The sequence below is a fragment of the Diabrotica virgifera genome, chromosome 1, assembly GCF_917563875.1.
Source record: "Diabrotica virgifera virgifera chromosome 1, PGI_DIABVI_V3a".
In the NCBI taxonomy this organism is placed as follows: domain Eukaryota; kingdom Metazoa; phylum Arthropoda; class Insecta; order Coleoptera; family Chrysomelidae; genus Diabrotica; species Diabrotica virgifera.
The window spans coordinates 4,229,689-4,251,720 of NC_065443.1; the positions used below are offsets into that span (position 1 = coordinate 4,229,689).

At 31.9% G+C, this 22,032-nt stretch overlaps 1 protein-coding gene across 1 annotated transcript in view; it reads left to right on the top strand.

The window, feature by feature from the left end:
• Window positions 1–15,986: 15,986 nt before the first annotated feature.
• The window catches only part of LOC114334955 (E3 ubiquitin-protein ligase ZNF598), a 33,014-nt gene continuing 26,968 nt past the window's right edge, over window positions 15,987–22,032 (top strand). Inside the window, exon 1 of the mRNA XM_050654143.1 lies at window positions 15,987–16,268. Coding sequence (XP_050510100.1) covers window positions 16,086–16,268 — 183 coding nt within the window. The 5' untranslated portion in view covers window positions 15,987–16,085. The remainder of the gene's footprint in view (window positions 16,269–22,032) is intronic.

Consider the following 22,032-nt stretch of genomic DNA (forward strand, 5'->3'; position numbering starts at 1 on the left):
TTTAGTTTATAATTGTTTATTCAAACGATCTTCAGATGGCTGCAATATTGGTTATAATTTTATATGAAACAATTACATATAATAGATCTATTATCTATAGAATTAATTAGATATATTGTTCAATAAGTCTAAGCAGATTGTAACCTACACAGATGATGTAAACTTGATGTGAAGAACCGCAAGAGACATTACAGAACTGTAATGTCTCTATACAAGAATGTCCTTTACTATACAATACAGCAGAAAGAAAATCCAGTAAGTAAGTAGGTACTTATAAAATGTATCTTAACACTTGTAAAAGAGTTTTGGGTTTAAGTTATTATACTAAAAACACTTAATGATATCTATAGATACATTAAATCTCAAGATATAAACACAAATTAAAACACTAATGATATTTAATAACAAAATATAGCCTCCAAACCACGTATCCTATTATGTTTACAAACAATTCGTTAAATTGATCGTCTGGGTGACGTCACGATGACAATATTTCATTTGTCAATGTCAAAGTTACCATACAACCTATGGTATAGGGACCTTGATCGGAACCTATTCCGAGGTACCTGCTCCAGTTCCATCATGCCATCTCTAGTGGGAACCGAAATATTTGACCTTGAGCCCTAGTTACAGAATGGAACTTGATGTTCTAAGGAATAGACCAATTCAAATGATGTGATATTTTTGACAAGTAGTTATTAATTAATTTTGAAATATAAAATTTAACTATAAAATATAAATAAACTATAAAATAAAACATGTATAAATATAAAATTTAACTAAAAACAACTGTCACTGTCAGTCTAAAAGTGAGGTTATACCAGTTACATTGACACATGAGCACAGAATAAAGAACATGAGCATGAAAATTATGTTACCATTTTGGGCATGAGTTTCGCTTCTGTATGGTTAGTTATTCTGTGACCGTAGTAATGTCTAAGAACCGTGTATCGAGTGGTATCGAGTGTACGTAAAGTCATCAAATAATTGACAGTTATTTGATCAAACTTGACAGTTAGTGACACAAACTATACATACTAACTGTCACTTTGTGTCACTAAAGGCCCCGTCTCACCATCAAATAATTGACAGTTATTTGATCAAACTTGACAGTCAAACTTGACTAGTGACACAAACTATACATACTAACTGTCACTTTGTGTCACTAACTGTCAAGTTTGATCAAATAACTGTCAATTATTTGATGGTGAGACGGGGCCTTAACTGTCAAGTTTGATCAAATAACTGTCAATTATTTGATGGTGAGACGGGGCCTTAATCCGGGCCCTGTTGTGAGTCGACTATGCACACCACTTTGCACCTTAGAATATAGTGGGTTGCATAGTTATCAGGGGCTGGTGAGAGCTTGTCAATTCATTCAATAAACAACCAAGAGAGGGCCACCAAGAACGTAATGTTGGTTGCATCTATTTTGAACTCATACAAAAAATTAAGGAGAACACAGTTTAATTTCCACATTAAGCTACATTATTCACAGTCTATTTTAAAATAAATACGATATTATTTCCGTACTATTGTATATTCCGATGGATAAGATGTAACAGTTGCCACAAAAAAATAGTTTGAGGACTTTATTATTGAAATCTGTATTAGCTGCGATAAAAAAAATATTGTACTTCCGTAATTATTTTTCAAAGACGAATAACAATGGACATCCTAAGTCTTGACGTCACAAAATTGGGAGCTTATATTTGGCTCCAAACAATTTTGTTTATAATGTTAAACACTCATAAGGAATTTTTAATTTATTGTTTACGTGGTTTGTGTGACAAAATAAGACTTTTCATTTAGGTATTTAGTTAAAGAAACGTGCCAATTAAGAGATTTTTATTCGTTTTGGCCCAGGTGAGTTAATTTAATGCAATGATTAGAACGTAAACAGTGTTGAGGTTAGGTTTATTTTCAATCACTAAGGAATAAAAACCACCTGAGCAAAAACGAACAAAAATCTCTTAATTAACACGTTTCTTTAACTAAATACGTAAATGAAGTCTTATTTTGCCACACAAAGCACATAAATGAAAAATTCCTTATGACCATTTAACATTACAATCAAAATTGTTTGGAGCCAATATAAGCTCCTCCCAATTTTGTGACGTCAGACTTAGGCTGTCCATTGATACAAATTTTGAGAAAAGAAAAGAATAAAGATGTAACACGTAACACGAGTATAGTATAAAAGCTGAAGAGAAAATAGAAAATACAAAAATACGTTAGGCAATGGCGTATCTACGAGAAGGTAAATAGGGGATCCCCTCCCCAAAAAGGTCCAAAATTAAAGAAAAAAATTGTTGAAACTTAAAAATATTTTAGCTGACTTGAAACTTAAACCACAGTCACAGTCACCAATAATTTTTCTAGTTAGTAACTAATGTTAAATTTCTTCCATGAAAAATATATGACAATATTTAAAAAAAGAATGTGTGTATACTTTGTACGCACGTAAGAAGTTATACTTCTATTATATGATTTCAACGAAATCAATATACTTTAAACAGTTTCTCTACAGTAAAACCCCGATTATCCTTGTGCGGATTATCCGGGCTGCGGATTATCCGTGCTATGATTTTCTATTACTTAAATTGCATTTTTGAGGTTTTATTAAAATAGCGTCACTGTAAATCACTCGTCGACGGAAACTCTATACGCGGAGAGGGAGACTCATAATGAAATATTTATTTGTTCTGTTGTCTTTTTATGGTAGGTATATATGTATGGATATACCCCAGGCAACCAAGTGACGTCATATAACGTTGAGGAAACGTCAGCTTTGGTTAAATATAACACGTGTTTGAACATTACGTCATATAGACGTCTTTTGTAGGTGATTTTAAATACGTAAGATTAATGACGTTAAAATTACGTTTAAAAAACGTTTTAATTTTAGACAGCGTAAGTCTGACGTCACAAAATTGGGAGGAGCTTGATTGTTTGTATTGACTCAAAACAATTTCGTTTAGTTATGTTCCAACAATTTCGCTAAATGTTCATAACTCATAAAGGCTGTATGACACTATACATTTTCTTGTATCATTTCTAATATCGTTTCTGATATGTCAAAAAAATGCATAGTGTCATACACAGATACAAGAAACGATATCAGAAACGATACAAGAATTTGTGTCAGGCACAGATTATTGTACAAGAACTGCGCCAATTTCTGCGCAAAGAGCAAAAACGTAAAACCTGCTGTTAAAACATCTAAAATGTCATAATTACTTACTCATAATGGCGGCTGAAATGAAAATGTTTTTGTAGGTGTTATTTATAAATCTTTTATTGGTACCTTATATACCGTTTGGTATGGACTACTGTTCTACTAATAACCATATAGGTATTTAGCTCCTAGTAAAGTTCAAACTATAAATTTAGGTTTCATGGTGCATAATTTTTTAATAGACGAAAATACAATAGTTCCTAATTTGGATCAAACTGAAGATAATTCTAATGCAAATATTTTAGCACAAATATCAAAACAAAATAAGAACACAAATAATTAATCAACCTCAGTCAACGTAAAATTCTGGTTAACATTAAAATGTTAATTATATAAAACTTTATAAATTTTATAAAATATATATTTAAAATCAGGGCCCGGATTACGTACACTCGATACGCATCGTATCCGCCATGTTTTACTGTAGCGCCTTATGGGAAAACATGGCGGATACGATGCGTATCGAGTGTACGTAATCCGGGCCCAGCTGTGTCTGTAGATGCAGTACTACCATAACGTGACACAGGGTGACAAACAAAATTTCGACCAATCACGTGCCGAATTTCATACAATTTTCGATACAAGAACTTGCATAGTGTCATACAGGGCACAAATGTACGTACAAGAAATGATACAAGAAAATGTATACAAGAAACGATATCAGAAACGATATTAAAAATGATACAAGAAAATGCATAGTGTCATACAGCCTTAAGAAATTTCTCATTTATTGTTTATGCGGTTTGTGTCTTGTGTGATAAAATAAGACTTTTCATTTAGATATATAGTTGAAGAAACGTGTTAATTAAGAGATGTTTATGCGTTTTTGCTCAGTGAGTTAGTTTAATGCAGTAATTCTTCTTGACAACTATTTGAGGTTATGTTTATTTGTTTTTAATTAAGCGTTAAATGAAGATATTAAGACAGCGTTAAATGAAGATATTAAGACAGCGTTAAATTAAGATATTAAAGTATGCTGGATAATTTGTTAATAAATTATTTATTAGTTTCATATATATGTTGTTTCAGTTTTGACACAGTAAGTAGGTATACACAGTGCTAGTCAAAAGTCCGTACCCCCTCGTATCTTTTGATCGGTTATACCTATAATAGTAAAATTTGGAGGGAGGAAATAAACGGACGTAAGCTTCTTAACTAGTCATGACAGGTGACGTAATAGTGACAGATGACGTTACCGAGCCACTGTGACCGATAATTTTAAATGGGACTTTATGGCAAGTGATACCTCATTTGAAAGGTATTCAAAATACCTATTCAGTTATACTATTTTTTTTTGGTTTAAGTTGATTTTGATTTTGGTGAAAAAATTAAATAAATATAATATTGTACTTGCGCATTTAATTAATAAAAATTCAAATGTCCGCCTATGGGTTTTTTTGTCAAAAAGATGACGTTTTTCAATTCTCTAGTAGTTTTTACGTCAACGTCAACCTTTTTGACAAGTAATCATAGGCGGAATTTTGAATTTTTTTAATTAAATGCGAAACTACAATTTTATATTTATTTCATTTATTCATCAAAATTAGCTTAAACTCAAACAAAATTAGTATGACTGAATATGTATTTTCAATACCTTTCAAACGAGGTATCACTTGCCATAAGGTCCCATTTAAAATTATCTGTCACAGTGGCGCTGTAAAGTCATCTGTCACTGTTACGTCACCTGTCATGACTAGTTAAGAAGCTTACGTCCGTTTATTTCCTGCCTCCAAATTTCACTATTATAGCTATAACCGTTCAAAAGATACGAGGGGGGGTACGGACTTTTGACTAGCACTGTATAACTAGTGAAAGTTCTATAATGTGAGGGCTGGTACAATCATGCAGAATCAATGTTGCTTCTAGCGCACAAGCGATCTTAAACAAGTGGTAGTATATCTTCGACACATGGGAAGTAGGCCTATAGGTTTCTTGTTACCTATTTTTTATACTATTTTGAAACATCTGAAACAGGTCACTTTTTGAAAGTATTAAAGACGTGATTTTATCGACGTATATAGGTCGTCATCTTTTTGACGTTGGAAAATCGTCACGATCTCGACGTGAAAAAAACGTAGATACGATTACGTTTTAAAATCGTCACCATTATGACGTCAAATCGATGAGACAAATACACGTGATTTTCAACGTCATTACTACGTCATAGAAACACGTCAATTGGTCATTTTTATGACGTGTTATCTACGTCATAAAAACGTCGTTTGGTTGCTTGGGACGTACATATGTATTATAATAAGAAATAAATGTTCGGATTATCCGTGCTTTTCAATTATCCGTGCCGACGTCCGGTCCCGAGGAGCACGGATAATCGGGGTTCTACTGCTACTACTTTCCAAAAATTTGTATTAAAACAATACCAAAAATTAAAAAAATAAAAGAATAAAACACACACAAACACATGAAAAAATGCCACAAATGATTTCTGAACAATAATTGTTGCCAAAAATTTTAATTAAATACGTATTTTCTGAAAAAAATTATATAATAATATACTTACAATCATAAAATCTATAAAAAAAAATAAAAAAAATGATATAACTTGCATTGGGCTTGAACCTACTCCCCGTGTATCCCGCCGTACGAGAGTCGAAACGATTTCAAACTGCACCACCTTCGCGTATATGTCATGTGGGAATATACACAAACTGAACAACTTTTTGAGATTTTGTTTATATGAATTTTTATTAGTTTGATTTTTGTCGAATTAAAATACAACAAAATATAGAGTAAGAAAACGATATATGAGATGAAGATTTGTAGAAAGTTTGTTCGTAATCAGATTATGTAAATTAAAGCATTTCCTACTATAAACCGGGAGATATTAACAGAAGTTCAACCACGATTTTCTAAGTCCTGCCTTTTGCAATACTGGAAGGTTAGAGAAGGTACTTACAATTTGTGGAAAAATCCACGGGTTTCCTGTGACATTTTCCTATGACAATTAGATTTTCCATGAAAAAAAAAATTGGGAGTTGCGATGAATTTTTAAGTCCTGCCATATCCATAGAATAACAGGATACTATCTATTTTATGAAGAAAATTTTTTGGACAGGACGGTTGCAAAAGGACTAAGGGAGTATACAGATATACAAACATGTAATGAAAATAATGAAATTTTCATAATTTTCTAAGTCCTGCCAACTTAATGAATTAATCGTATTTACTTCAAAATGACCAAAAAAAATGTTGGCATGACGTCACCTAATGTTTAACTGCACTTGTTTCTTGGAAAATTCTGTATAAAATTTTCACTCTGGTTCCGTGATTTTCTAAGTCATAAAATAAATTTTGTTATAAAATAAATAATTTCAGTAGGTAGACATTATTCAAAATGGCAGGATGTTTAGTTACACCTTTTCTACTATATATAGTTAAAAAATTTGTAAGAAAATTCGTGGAAAATTTCGCACATATCTCAATAAGGTTAATATAAATCTATTTTCAAAGAGGCAGGATGGTTGTATAGTTATTTCGTATAAAAAAATTAAATTGTGTGTCTGTAAAATTATTTCAGGGTGTTATACAAACATATTCATATCACCACAATTTTCTGATTCATACCATGTCGAGTATGCTTAAAACACATTAATCTAAAACCGGTTACAACTTGGCAGGATAACCGCAAAGATGAATAATATAAAAAATTAATTTTTATATCATTAAAACAATCGTATCCTATTAAATATTATTTTCCTGAATAATGTCTCGGAATTTTTACACACTTTTCAAATCTAATAGCAAACTTTAACATCTTTATTTTAAGTGATTAGATCATATTTTTATCTAAGTAAACGCAATAAAAGTAAATAAACAATTTTTACAATTTATTAGTTATAGTAGGGAATTTACCTACCCATTATATTATACAGGGTGTCCAGAAGCTCTCATAACAAACGAAAACCGGAGATTCCTCAGATAATTTTAAGAAAATTTAACTTAATTCACCTAGTTCAAAAATGCTTCCGTGGAAAGCTAGAGCTCTTTAAAGATGGCGTCTTGTAATTCATCATGGTCATAATTCAACCCGGATCTATTAAATGCTGGATATAGGTCTCCCTCAGTCTTCTCCATGCATTTCTGTCCTGTGCTGTCTGCATCAAGTTTCTGTCGATCCGTTTGATGTCATCAGACCATGTGGTTGGCGGACGACCTCTACTTCGATATGCTTCGTCTAGAAGAAGCATATCGAAGTCTTGTAATTAGTTTCTTTAAAATAGCTGCAGAACGCTTTTATTTGGAAAAACGAAAACTGGTACACTTATTTATCTTCCAGAGGTCAATTGTCAAATGTCAATTATCAATTGTAAATTTTTAGTACCGGTCATAGGGGTCCGTTTTGGGTACGGAAACGGATATTTTATCGAATAACTTTTCTGTCTAACTTTTAAGCATTTCTGACACTGTATTATTAAATTCTGGGATAGTTTTGTACTAAAAGGTACTTTTGCTTTAACTCAGAAGAATACGAAGTGTTCTAGAAAAATCGATTTGAAAAATTTTTCGTTTTTTGGTTTTTTGAGTTTAAAAGAATTTAGAAAAATTCTATTTAGGGAAAACGAAAACTGCTACGTTTATTTCTCTTCCAGAGATGAATCGATTTTATCAATTGTGAATTTGTAGTACTGGTCATAGGCATCCGTCTTGGGTAGATCAGCGGATATTTTATCTCATAACTTATTGGTCTTTAAATTTTTAGACATTTTTGAGAGTAGAGTATTAAATTATGAGGTATTCTAGTACTAAAAGTTACTCTTGCTTTAAGTCGGCAAATACACCGTTTTTTTTTAATTTTTTTAAATTTTTTTTCAAATTCAACAAAAGAAAAATTTTAAAATCGGTTTTTTCCATAGAACAGTGCATCCTACTGACTTAAAGCAGGAGTACCTTTTAGTACTAGAATACCTCACAATTTAATAATCTAGTGTCAAAAATACCTAAAAGGGAAAGACAAAAAAGATTCCTATGACCGGTACTAGAGATTCGCAATTGATGGAATCGATTTATCTCTGGAAGAAAAAGCGGACCAGTTTTTGTCTTTCGAATTGGAAGCGTTCTGGAGATATATAAAACGAATTACAACGCGCCATCTGTAAAGAGCTTTAGCTCCCTTAGGCAGGCCGCACATCAAATAAACATGAAACGTAAACACGTTTCATGGAAATAAAACACTGCTAAACAAATAGACGTCTGGCCATTTATGCGACTCTCCGAAAATAAAAATGTTTTATGAGCATGAATCACACTCGTTTCATTGGTAGGCGGACTTTGAGATTTGTTTAGCCGTGTTTTATTTTCATGAAACGTATTTTACGTTTCATGTTTAATGTTTTACGTTTCATGTTTCGTTGGTGTGCGACTCGGCTCGCCTTAGGGAAGCCGCACACCAAAGAAAGATGAAACGTAAAAGTTGAAACATGATGTCAATTCTGATGGCGTATTCATGTTCAGCAACCACAAAACTCCTCGAGTAATCTACTTGCATCACTTTAGTGTCTGAAAGCCTCGAAATTTAAGAATATGGCGTGTATATTAGTCACCCCGAGCACTAGGTAAAGATCTGTTCTAATGTGACATTCTTGTTCAGAAACCCCAAAAACCACCTGAGTAATCTGTCTGTATCAATTTACTGCCGAAATTAATGTATAAATATGGTATAGAAAATTCTTAACAAATAAAAAGGTACCATAAAATATCATTTTATTATAATACTATGAAGTCCCATTTAAGAAAACTCAGAAAATACTCATTCCGAGTTTCAACCAACCCCGTATAATAAAATTAAACATTTTGGTATACTATTCATAACTGACAATAGTAGACTATATTAAAAATCGTTTAAACATAAATTAATAGAAGTTTGGATATCAAATCACTAACAATATGTATATGAATGTTCCTACAAAATTAACAAAATAACGTAATTATATTTTAAACTACCTCATATAATATTTCAAAACACTATATTTTATTAAAGAGAACATCGAGTCGAATCCAAAAATTTAAAAATATACAGGGTATTCCATTTTAAAAAACATAAATTTGTGTCACCCTGTGAAAACGGGTAGCCCTGTATATTACAAAATACTGTTAAATCATAGTCCTATCTAAGGCCCATGTTTTACCTAAATAACTTTTTTCGTATATCTTACGACAAACGAGTAATTGAACTTTGTCACACTAATGCCCCATCCTGTATACAAAATAACCATAAAACCATCCTGCCTCTTTGTAAATAGACTTATATTAAGATTTTTGAAACATGTGCAAAATGGCATGACTCAGAAAATCGTTGACTTTTTCACGAATTTTCCTACAAATCTAGGACTCCTGCCGTCTTACAAGAACCGTTTAACCTTCCTGCCGAGTACCGAAAAGGTATTGATTGTATTTGAGTATTATAACTTCTTAAAGGCAGGACTAAGAAAATCACGGAATCAGGGTGAAAATTTTCCAAGGAATTTTCCAAGGAACAAGTATACTTAAACATTAGGAGACCAATATTTAGTCATGCCAATATTTTTTTTGATCATTTTGAAATAAATATGTTTAGTTTATTTAGTTGGCAGGACCTAGAAAATCATGAAAATTTCATTATTTTCCTTACATGTTTGTATACATATATACTCCGTTACCCCGTTTGCAACCCTCCTGCTCAAAAAATTTTCTTCATAAAATCGAGTATCCTGTCTATCTACGGATATGGCAGGACTTAGAAATTCATCGCAAAAACATATTTTTATTTTTTTGGAAAATCTAATTTTTACAGGAAAATGTCACAGGAAATTTGTGGATGTTTCCACAGATTGTAAGTACATCGTCTACCCTTCCAGTATTGCAAAAGGCAGGACTTAGAAAATCGTGGCTGAACTTCTGTATAATATCTCGCAGTCTACTAGGGGTATAGCATAGCAAGTACTAGGTAAGTACATTATTTTTGAAGTTATACTTCTTTAGGCGCGATTGAGGGTGAATTTATATTGATCTGCGCGCATGCGCACACCGACAGTTTGGTATTAGTCTTTATACTGGCTCTGATTGGGTGTTGAAATGATCTGTCAATAATTGTTCAATATGGAGGTTATCGGTAAAGAAAAAATGTTGTATAATATATTAGTTTTTATTGTTGTGAGGACAGAAATAAAATCTTTATAATTATAGTGACTTTTTTAAATAGTTTTGAAAAGCCACAGTTACGTAATTCTAAATGTTTCAGTGTATTCCAATAAAAAAATATCTTTCATACCTATTTGGAAAATGTAAAAAAAATAATGTACTTACCTAGTACTTGCTATGCTATACCCCTAGTAGGCAATGCTTTAATTTACATAATCTGATTACGAACAAACTTTCTACAAATTTTCATCTAATGTATCGTTTTCTTACTCTATATATTGTTGTATTTTAATTCGACAAAAATCAAACTAATAAAAATTCATATAAACAAAATGTCAAAAAGTTGTTCAGTTTGTGTATATTCCCACATGACGTATACGCGAAGATGGTGCAGTTTGAAATCGCTTCGACTCTCGTACGGCGGGATACACGGAAAGCAGGTTCAAGCCCAATGCAAGTTATATCATTTTTTTTTATTTTTTTATAGATTTTATGATTGTAAGTATATTATTATATAATTTTTTTCAGAAAATACGTATTTGTGGCATTTTTCAATGTGTTTGTGTGTATCCTTTTATTTTTTTAATTTTTGGTATTTTAATAAAAATTTTTGGAAAGTAGTAGAGAAACTCTTTAAAGTATATTGATTTCGTTGAAATCATATAATAGAAGTATAACTTCTTACGTGCGTACAAAGTACACACATTCTTTTTTTTACATTTTCCAAATAGGTATGAAGATAATTTTTTATTGGAATACAACTGAAACATTTAGAATTACGTACCTGTGGCTTTTCAAAACTATTTAAAAAGTCACTATAATTATAAATTTGATTTTATTTCTGTTCTCACAACAATAAAAACTAATATATTATACATTTTTGTTTACCGATAACCTCCATATTGAACAATTATTGAGAGATCATTTCAACACCCAATCAGAGCCCGTATAAAGACTAATACCAAACTGTCGGTGTGCGCATGCGCGCAGATTAATATAAATTCACCCTCAACCTCAATCGCGTCTAAAGAAGTATAACTTAAAAAAAACATTTTTTTTCTTTGATTTGTACGAGTTTTAGTGGAAATATACTGTAAAATAATTTTGGCCATGAAAATCCATTAAATCGACGTATGTGCGACGTCAAAAGGATTGCTGGAAATTCCAAGGAAGTCCATAAGGCCGACAAAACTGGAAGAAATAAGGCAGGGCCGGATTTAAGGGGGGCAGGCTGGGCAGCTTCTCACAAAGCCCCGAACTTGAAAAAATCAGCACATTATTCACATAGAATAATTTTTGTCAATCAATTAACTGTAATATTTCGTTATATGGAAGGTTTCTCTCCTATTAAAAATGTATTTTTGGCAAATTACGGTCATAAATCAGAAGATAAATTTAACACATTCTTGCAAGATGATGATATCGATTTGAAAAGCTGCAGTTATGAGTGGAAAATACAATGGTGTTCAGCTAAAATTTAGATAACACAATACCTATCTTGGCGTTGTAGATTCCATGTGTCGCCCCCTCTCTAAATTTAGTTGCTAAAGCTGCAGCTAAGTGTTATCCTAGAATTCTTAGATTTCTTGGAAGGACTGTATTTTTGACTTGACCCTATGTATTTTTCACTTCCTCTACATATAGATACAACTTGTTAATCGAATGTTTAAAAACGTCTTTAAGCGAGAGCAACGCCGACCATGGCAGAAATATGATTGTTCCTTCTTCTCTTCTTTAAGTACCGTGCCCAAATTTTTAGGCGTGGGTAGCTTCCATAACAATTTGTCGATATCGTTCTCGATCTTGTGCGGCATGTAACAATTGATCTGCTGATAAGCCAGTCCATTGACGAAGGTTTCGGAGCCATGAATATTTCTTTCGACCAATTCCTCTTTTCCGTCGATCTTTCCATTGAGTTTTAACTGCAGCATCCTGTATCTGCTACCTCTCATTATATGCCCCAGATATTCAAGTTTTCTCTTTTTTATCATCTTCATTAAGTCACCTTCGCCTTGACCTATTCTGTTTAAGACTTCTCTGTTTGAAATGCGTTGAACCCAAGATATTCTGAGCATTCTACGATACGACCACATCTCAAAGGCTTCTAATTTGTTCATCATGTTAACCTTCATGATCCAGGTTTCACATCCATATAGTAATACAGGATACACATAACATTTTAGGAACTTGATCCTTAGTTGTAAGTTCAGCTGAGAGTTGCTCAGAATAGATCTAAGTTTCATAAATGCTCCTCTTGCAATTTCTATACGAGTTTTAATTTCTTCATCCGCGGATTTAGTGTCTCGTTTATCCAACATCCTAGATATTTAAAATGGTTAACTTTTGTTATTGATTCATCACTGACAATTAGTTGCATAGGGCCGACGTCTTGTTTACTAACCACAAGTAACTTTGTCTTTGTTGCATGTATGTTAAGGTACTAGTACACTTTACAGGACCAAAAATAATCATTTTTTTCAAGAATTTTTTCTCAGAAACTTTATTACAAATGAACATAAAACTTTTTACATATTAATCTCTAACTCTAAGAGAGTACAAAAAATATATCTTTTTTATTTATGCACGTACACTAATATTGTAGAGGGCGCAAAAGTCGAGGCATCGAAAAATGATGGCGGACAGTTTATCTCAGGATTGGGATATCTGTAACAACAAAATCGTACGGCATTTGAAAAAGGAAGGTTTCTTACGTGACAATTTACCACAATTTAACCAAAAAATAAAAGATAAATATTTTTTAACCATGAAAAACTGAAGAAAACCGGACGATTTTTTCACAAAAATTTTTCAAATTTCCGTAAAATCTTTCTTTTGCGGAATTTTTCACTAACGGTGGTAAATTGTCACGTAAGAAACCTTCCTTTTTCAAATACCATACGATTTTTTTGTTTCAGAGATCCCAATCCTGAGATTAACTGTCCGCCATCGGAGTTACTTTTTTTCGAGGCCTCGAATTTGGCGCCCTCTACAATATTAGTGTAAGTACACAAATAAAAAAAGATATATTTTTTGTATTCTCTAAGAAATAGATGTTAATATTTAAAAAGTTTTATGTTCATTTTTAATAAAGGTTCTGAGAAAAAAAATCTTGAAAATATGCTTATTTTTGGTCTTCTAAAGTGTACTAGTACCTAGTCCGTTATTGGAGCATTCTCTAGTGACTCGATCTATAAGGAGTTGAAGATCTTCGATATTTTCAGCCATGATCGCGGTGCCGTCTGCATATCTGATGTTGTTAATAGTTTCTCCCCCGATTCGAACTCCACATCGTCCTTCCAAGGCTTCATTAAAAATTATTTCTGAGTATACGTTAAACAAAGTTGGGGATAACACACAACCCTGTCTGACACTTCTTTGAATGCAAATTTTGTCTGTTTCTTTGCCGTGTACCGGAATAGAAGCTTCTTGATTCCAATATAGATGTTGTAAAGGTCTCAGATCTTTATCATCTACTCCAATCCTTTCTAGATATTCAAACAACCTGTCATGTTGAACTCTATCAAACGCTTTCTCAAAATCTATAAAGCAGACGTAAATTGGTTTCTGTACTTCCCATGATCGTTGAAGTAATGTTAACATTGAGAACAAAGCTTCCCTTGTTCCCAATCCTTCTCTGAAGCCGAATTGTTTGTTTCCCATTGTCTCTGCACATTTCTGCTTGATTCTATTAAGAATTATCTTAAGAAGTAGCTTGAGAGAGTGGCTCATGAGACTAATTAGTCTAAAGTCTTTACATGATGATGTATTAGGTTTTTTTAGGAGTGGAATAAATGTAGACTCTATCTGGTTATTGTTCCTAAAAAAGAGTAAATACTACTATAGATGGTCGTCTAGAAGTGATGCCGCAAAAGAACTAGTTAAAGGTTATAATCAGATTAAAGGAGTATTATCCAAAATTTCAAAAGACGATGGGCAACAATTTGAAACTCGTAGCGATACAAAGGGTTTGTATAATCGAGTATGTTTACTGAAAACAGGGATATTTGCAATATTTTGGAATGAAATTTTAGAGAGGACAAACAGCACAAGTCGTATTCTTCAAGATCCAAATATTGACTTTAATTCAGGAGTGGCGGCACTTAAATCAATTAAAAAATTTATATTCTTTTAAGGAATATTTCAGAGACTGAAATGACAACATCAGAGAAATTTAGGACTCAAAATTTTATAACTAGTATAGATCACTTCATTTCCTCTTCAAGTCATAGGCTTTCGGCATATGAATCCATTCATTCCAATTTTGGATATTTACATTATTTGGAAAATTTAACTCCCAATGAAATTGAAGCTCACTCATCGAAGCTTACCGACAATTATAGCAATGATTTAGATAAAACAATAGGTGTCGAACTAGTACAATTTGTAGAATTTTTCAATTCATTTAAAGAGAAAATCGGCTCATCAAATATAAGTAAAGAACTTCAAATGTACCGACGGTTAAAAGAGAAAAATGTGAAAAATGCGGTTCCAAACGTTGTAGTGACACTTCGTTTATATTTAGTTCTGATGGTAACTAACTTCATTGGAGAGAGATCATTCTAAAAATTTAAGTTAATTAAAAATCGACTTCGGTCTATGATAGGCCACGAGCGTTTGAACCATCTCTTTATAATGAGCATTGAACACATTGCCTTAAAGCAACTAGACGTGCCCGACATAATCAAGGAATTTGTATGTATGTATCGGTTTTAGAACGTCTTTCGACGTTGTCCGATGCCTAACTTCCACGTCCTTCTATCATCCCATTGGCCATCTCTAAGATCCCTTGCACTCATTGCTTTGGTTACCCCTTCTTTCCATGTCTTTTTGGGTCTTCTTCGTTTTTTGCGGTTTGGTGGTACCCACTGCATGATCTTTTTGGGCAATCTTGTGTCTTCCATTCTTTGAACATGACTATACCAAATCAACTGTTTCCTCTCAATGTCTGTTGTTAAGTAACCATCTATTCCAATTCGTCGTCTTCATTTCGAACTCTCGAATCAAGGAATTTTCAGTTAAAAAATGTCGAAAAGTACACGAACTATAACCATACCATAGTCATTAGTCATATCCATAACAACAATTTGTTTAATGGTAAGGGGTAGGGCCCCACACCAATTCTGCCCAGGGGCCCCCACTGCCTTAATTCCGGCTATGAAATTAGGGGAGACCTATGTTCAACTTTGGACGCAGAAGCACCCCCTCATCTTATGATGATGACTGATGAAGTATTTTAGAATTTTTTTTCGTACCTCACTGTCAAACACGTGTCCATATTTACTACCCTCGCGCCCTCTCATGAAAAATCCGAGTTGCCATTATGACTGTCCTTGAACATGGTTGCCAAAGTTCACAGAAATTTATCTTATCATTATATTTGTTAAAACCAATAAAATATGTATGTGTCCATGTGCATGCTATCTTTCCTTATTGTTGACTTGCTACAAAACCCTTAAATTTTTTCTTTTTTAACCTTCTATTTTTCCATTTATTTTGAAGTCTTAATAATTAAATAATTTTTGGAATAAAAGTGTAAAGGTCGTTTTCATGCTTAATTTGGCATCACTGCAACAGCGTTGTGAATTACCTACCTGTCATTCCTTGTCATTAGATTAAGATTAGACATTAGACGACATCCAGGATTTACAATTTTGTGTAGGTTGTGTTTTGCCAGATTGTGTTTAAGAAAAAGAAACATCATTGTCCATTGAAAATGTCTGGAAAGGATTCTGCAAATTCTAGTGAAACCGAAAATCTTTGCGTCGTTTGTTTTAAGAGCGTGGACATATATTCCATAGGATCCTGCGATCATGCTGTCTGTTTTGAGTGCTCCACCAGGATGAGGGTGCTCTGCAAGCAAAATGAGTGCCCCATTTGTAGACAGGTCTTGCCCAAAGTAAGTTTTAGATTTAAAAAAAGTTGGAGGAGTCGAATTTTACAGTTTAGCGAGAACATATTGGCGATCTATTTTTAGAGAATGTTAGTGTTTCTTTAACACTTCTCTCTCTTATATAATATTTATAGAAAACACCTGCCTCAAGCACTGATTTTGCATGTTTTCCGTTGTATTTTTTTACATTCATATCGATATTTAACTTCAATGAAAAAGTGATAGGTTCAGCTCTAGACATTAAACCATTAAGAAGGAAGATAACAGATAATTTTGTCTGTTTCAGCTTATCATTAATATTAACTAATGCATTATCCATATCATTTTATGGTTACCATATTGGCATAATGTTTGTGGATGTGTTGGTATATATTATGCACCATTTAATATGTTGCACAATATTGTTATCCTTGTTGGAGTGAAAGGGAAGGAAATTGGAATTAAAGTCTAATTATGTGGTATATAGTGTGGTCTAATAAAATGAACAATAGGTGATATTTAAATAAAATAATAACTTTTTTTGTTCTGTCAATAATATACTAAAGAAGTTTATTTATTCAAAAATAGCAAAAGCAATAATATACAAAAAATAATTAATTTATAACATTAATACATAAGATAAAAACAACAATTATACTTTAAATAAAGTACCTGCAGTTATTAAAAATATAAAACATACAAAGCAATATCCTGTATCAATATTACAAAGGACCCATCATCATCATCATTGGGTTCTACAACCCATAGTGGGTCATGGTCTGTTCTAAAATCAGTTTCCCTTTCTTCTTATCCTTCGCTTTGGTTTTCCAATTTCCAGGGGCGGCCCGTCGGGGTAGGCAAGGTAGGCGCCACCTACCCTCTTCAAATGTAGTACAATAATATAATTATTAATATAAATTACTTATTTCAAAATTGAAATTTATAAATTTTGACACAATACCTACAATAAAATAGCAAAAATTATCCAAATTATTTTTAAAAAATATCCAAAAAATTTTCTCCGTAGTTATAATTATTGTACGCTCCTTGTAGTATCAGTAGTACTGTATAAGATTCTATATTCTTCCTGGGTCAGGCACTTGAAAACGTAGCCTGAAATAGAACAATGCCAATACCGAATTGACGTGCGATCTCTCTGTTTACGCGAGCAGGCCTGCTACAGGTCTGCTGGTAACGACCGTATTCTACGATTTTGAAAGGGGGCGAATAGGCACAGAGTCTTATAGCCGGACCTACAAAATTTTATCAGTTGCTTCTCTTGTGTCTTGTGAAACTGTTTTAAAATAATTGTTTTTGATTTTGGCTGTTATTAGTAGGTTAAGTATTGAATAAAACTAGGTAGGACAATTTAAATTTGTTTATGAAAACTGAATAATAAACAGGTAAATTTTATATTAATTTAGTAATAATTCACTAACGACAAATAAATCTGTAAATAGTTATTTGTCAGTCGTCCATTATATTTTTATTGTGTTTCAATACAATTTGGATAATTTAAAGTTAAACTGACGAATTGTTGTTATATTAATTATATAGATAATTAAAAATTTAAAGCGAGGTTAATTGTTAACTTATCAATTTATTCGAAGAGTAAATTATTATTTGATACATAAATAAAATAAGTAATATTTGACGTTGTTGAAACGTAGGTGTGTTAGTTTTATTGGTGGAAAAACTTTAGTCATCGAATATGAATATTTTAAACGATGTAATATGCAGTTTGATCGAGACGCCTTTTTCAAGGTGCCAAAATCAAGAAAGATCAGAAATTATTTCAATGGACCGGCCTTTACTAAATTTAACAATTTTATCCACAGATAAGACAAAAGACAATCGACCATTTCGAGATCGTTTAAAACAATATGGTATGAAAATCATAAATGGCTAAGCGGAAGTTATTTTAAAAATTCACTTTTCTGTTGGCCCTTGTCTGTTGCTCTCAAATTTGAAGCAAAATGTTTGGGTGAGTCAGGGATATTCAGATTTGAAAAATTTATCAGCTAGTGTAAAAAAAACATGAATCTTCGAAAGAACATTTAAACAATTGCTTAGGTTTAAAACGGGTTAGAAAAAAATAAACAAACTATTGACAGTGCTTTAGCTGGACAAATTTCTCTATCTAATAAGATATATAATGAAGAAGTTGAAAAAGATTGAAGAAGTTGAAGAAATTGATGTTACAATTCTGTTAGTAAAACAAGAACTTGCATTTCGCGGTCGTGATGAGAGCAATAATTCTTCAAACATGGGTAATTTTAAAGAAAATTTTAATTTAGTAGTTAAACGCGATCAGGAAATCCAGGATCATGTTAAAAAAATAGAAGGGGTGTTCACGGTTTGTCAAAAACAATACAAAATGATTTAATAGATTGCCTTGCCGATTACTTAAAAAATGAAATTTCAACAGAAATTAATGAAAGTCAATTTTTTCTATACTAGCGGACGGATACTACTGATATAACCGAAAAATCACAGTGTACTTTAACAATCCGTTTTGTTAACAAAGTTGGTCAGGTAACAGAAAGATTTTTAGGGTTTTTTGATGTTAGCGAGAATAGATCTGCAGACGCTCTATATAGTTTAATTTCAAACGTGCTTGAGCCATATGATTACAAAAATAAATTAATTGCTCCATTTTACGATGGTGCAAGTGTAATGGCTGGCTCTTTAAACAGATTACAATCAAAAATTAAAGTAGATGCTCCAAAAGCAATTTTTACACATTGTTGCGCTCATAGATTACATTTAGTATTGCAAGACGGCTCAAAATGTATTACAAATTGTAGGATATTTTTTGTCGCCTACCCGAAGTGTATGTGTAGCCTACCCGCATACTGAGGTCACGAGCCGCCACTGCCAATTTCATACTCTTAATACTCGTAAATTGTCTTCCGCTGGTTCTTAAATCGTGTTCTAGGCCTGTCTATTTTCCTCACTCCATCCAGTCTTTGGTTATAAATGTTTTTCAACAGTTGCATGTCATTTATTCTCTCCAAGTGGCCTAGCTACCACAGCCTGTTTATTTTGATAGATCTATCAATACTAGGCTCACTATAAACGCAGTAAAGCTCAAAATTATAGCATTTATCAGGAAACCGGATGTATCTGTTAATACTGGTCTCAACCTTCTTATTAATCTTTAAACCTAAACCTGGAAGATCTTTTTACAGTCATACCAGAGCGTGTTACAATGTTATTAGGATCAGTAGTGTTATTAATTTTTACAGTGTCATTACTACTCAGTTGAAGGAATGTTTGGAATATTATCTAAGTAAGCTTGTAAACTGACCTCCAATAAGAAGATTGAGAGCAGTGTGTTTGATGACATTGACAGACACACTGTTCTCAACCTTCTCATATTAAAGATATGTTCTTAACTATGTACTCTTGGATTCAGTTACTGAGATTAGAGATTTAGGTATATTATTTCATTGTGCATTGACATTTAGAAGCCATTTTTTTTTAAATTAAGGAAACAGGATTTCGTAATCTTGGTTTTATTTATCATAACAGCTATGATCTCTCACCTACATAACATCTTGAAACTCATAATTCAAGGAAAAATAGAGGGTAGGAGATGTGTAGGAAGGAGACCTGTTTTCTGGTTGAAGAACCTGAGAGAATGGTTTGGTTGCAGCTCAAGGCAACTGTTCAGAGCAGCTGCCTCGAAGGTCAAAATAGCCATGATGATTGCCTACCTTAGTCACGGCGATGGCACTTAGAGAAGAAGCTATTGGATCCATTCTGTCTAAACATTAATATTTTCAAAAGGCAACTTCTAAATATGTGATATCTTTTTACCTTTTGTGATTTGATAATATATTGTTTTAATGTACAAATTTTATTGTTTAATTGTCTCTTATTCGTTGTTGTTTTAATGTTTATTTTACATAATCTTTATTTTTTACTATTTTTTGTATTATTAATAAATACATTATTGAAGGTCACTTAACATGCTTACTTGTGACAGCAACATGTGTACATATAGAGGGTGAGTCATGAGGAACTGTACATACTCCTACCTCGTATAGAGGCTCCTAGGGGGAATAACAAATGGCCATTAAAAAGTGTCTGCTCCCATTGTTTAATAATGTACAGGGCGAGTTTCGCATTTTGACAGAAATTTGTATTTGTCATAATTTTTGAATGGTCAGATCGATGTGTCTCTTATTTTGGTCAATCGTTACACTATTACCACCTAATCAACTGATTTATTCAAAATAGAAAAAAATCAGGTCCGGCTTTAAAAAATTAGTTCGTTTTGGGTCTTAGAAAAAATTTCACCCTGTATACGCTTTTTGAATACTCTAAAATGAATTTTACAAATTAGACAAATAGGCAATTAAAATGCCATATTTATTTTTTTCCCCACACGATTACTTATTTTTTTTATAAAAAAATCAAATTTGACTGAATTAAAAGTTTGGTAAATTGAACCATAGATTTAAAAAAATTAACTTTTATTACAAAATTAATTTTTTTTTAACAAATATTTAATTCATGTTACCACCCAATTAACTGATTTATTCAAACTAGAAAAGGATCAGGCCCAGATTTAAAAAATTAGTTCGTTTTGGTCTGTATATGCTTTATGAAAACTCTAATATGAATTTTACAAATTAGACAAATAGGCAATTAAAATGGCATATTTATTTTTCCCCACACGATTACTTAATTTTTTATTAAAAAATCAAATTTGTCAAAATCGGAATTTAAACCTAAAAATGAAAAAAAAAATGAAATCACGTTTTAACTCGCTACAACACTGTTCCATTTTAATATTTTTTTTTCTAAAATTTTTACAGCACATATTTTATCTCTTACCATTGTGAAGACTATGAAAATTGTTGTAGACTTTCAGTCTTCTTCTCGTAAAAGTTATGAATTTTTAAAAATAAAAGGTGCAGATTCGTGAACTGCAAAGTTAAATCACAAAAATTAAGTGAAAAAATTTTAAATTTATCTATTTGATCACGTCTATGTTAAACTATAGAGTCTAAAGAGAAGTGTTATGGGAAGTTTTAGATCTAGATGTGTTATAGAAAAATAAAATGGCGAATAAAACCATAAAATAAAAAAAATTAAACAAAGTTTTTCTTAAAATTAAAAGTTTCACCATTTTTTTCTATAACACGTCTAGATCTAAAACTTCCCATAACACTTCTCTTTGGACTCTATAGTTTAACATAGACGTGATCAAATAGATAAATTTTAAATTTTTTCACTTAATTTTTGCGATTTAACTTTGCAATTCACGAATCTGCACCTTTTATTTTTAAAAATTCATAACTTTTACGATAAGAATACTGAAAGTCTACAATTTTCATAGTCTTCACAATGGTAAGAGATATGTGCTGTAAAAATTTCAGAAACAAAAAAAATATTAAAATGGAACAGAGTTGTAGCGAGTTAAACCGTGATTTCATTTTTTTTTATTTTTAGGTTAAAATTCAGATTTTGACAAATTTGATTTTTTAATAAAAAATTAAGTAATCGTGTGGAGAAAAAAATAAATATGCCATTTTAATTGCCTATTTGTCTAATTTGTAAAATTCATATTAGAGTTTTCAAAAAGCGTATACAGGGTGAATTTTTTTAAGACCAAAACGAACTAATTTTTTAAATCCGGGCCTGATTTTTTTCTAGTTTGAATAAATCAGTTGATTGGGTGGTAACATAAATTAAATATTTGTTCAAAAAAAATTATTTTTTGTAATAAAAGTTAATTTTTTTAAATCTATGGTTCACTTTACCAAACTTTTAATTATTC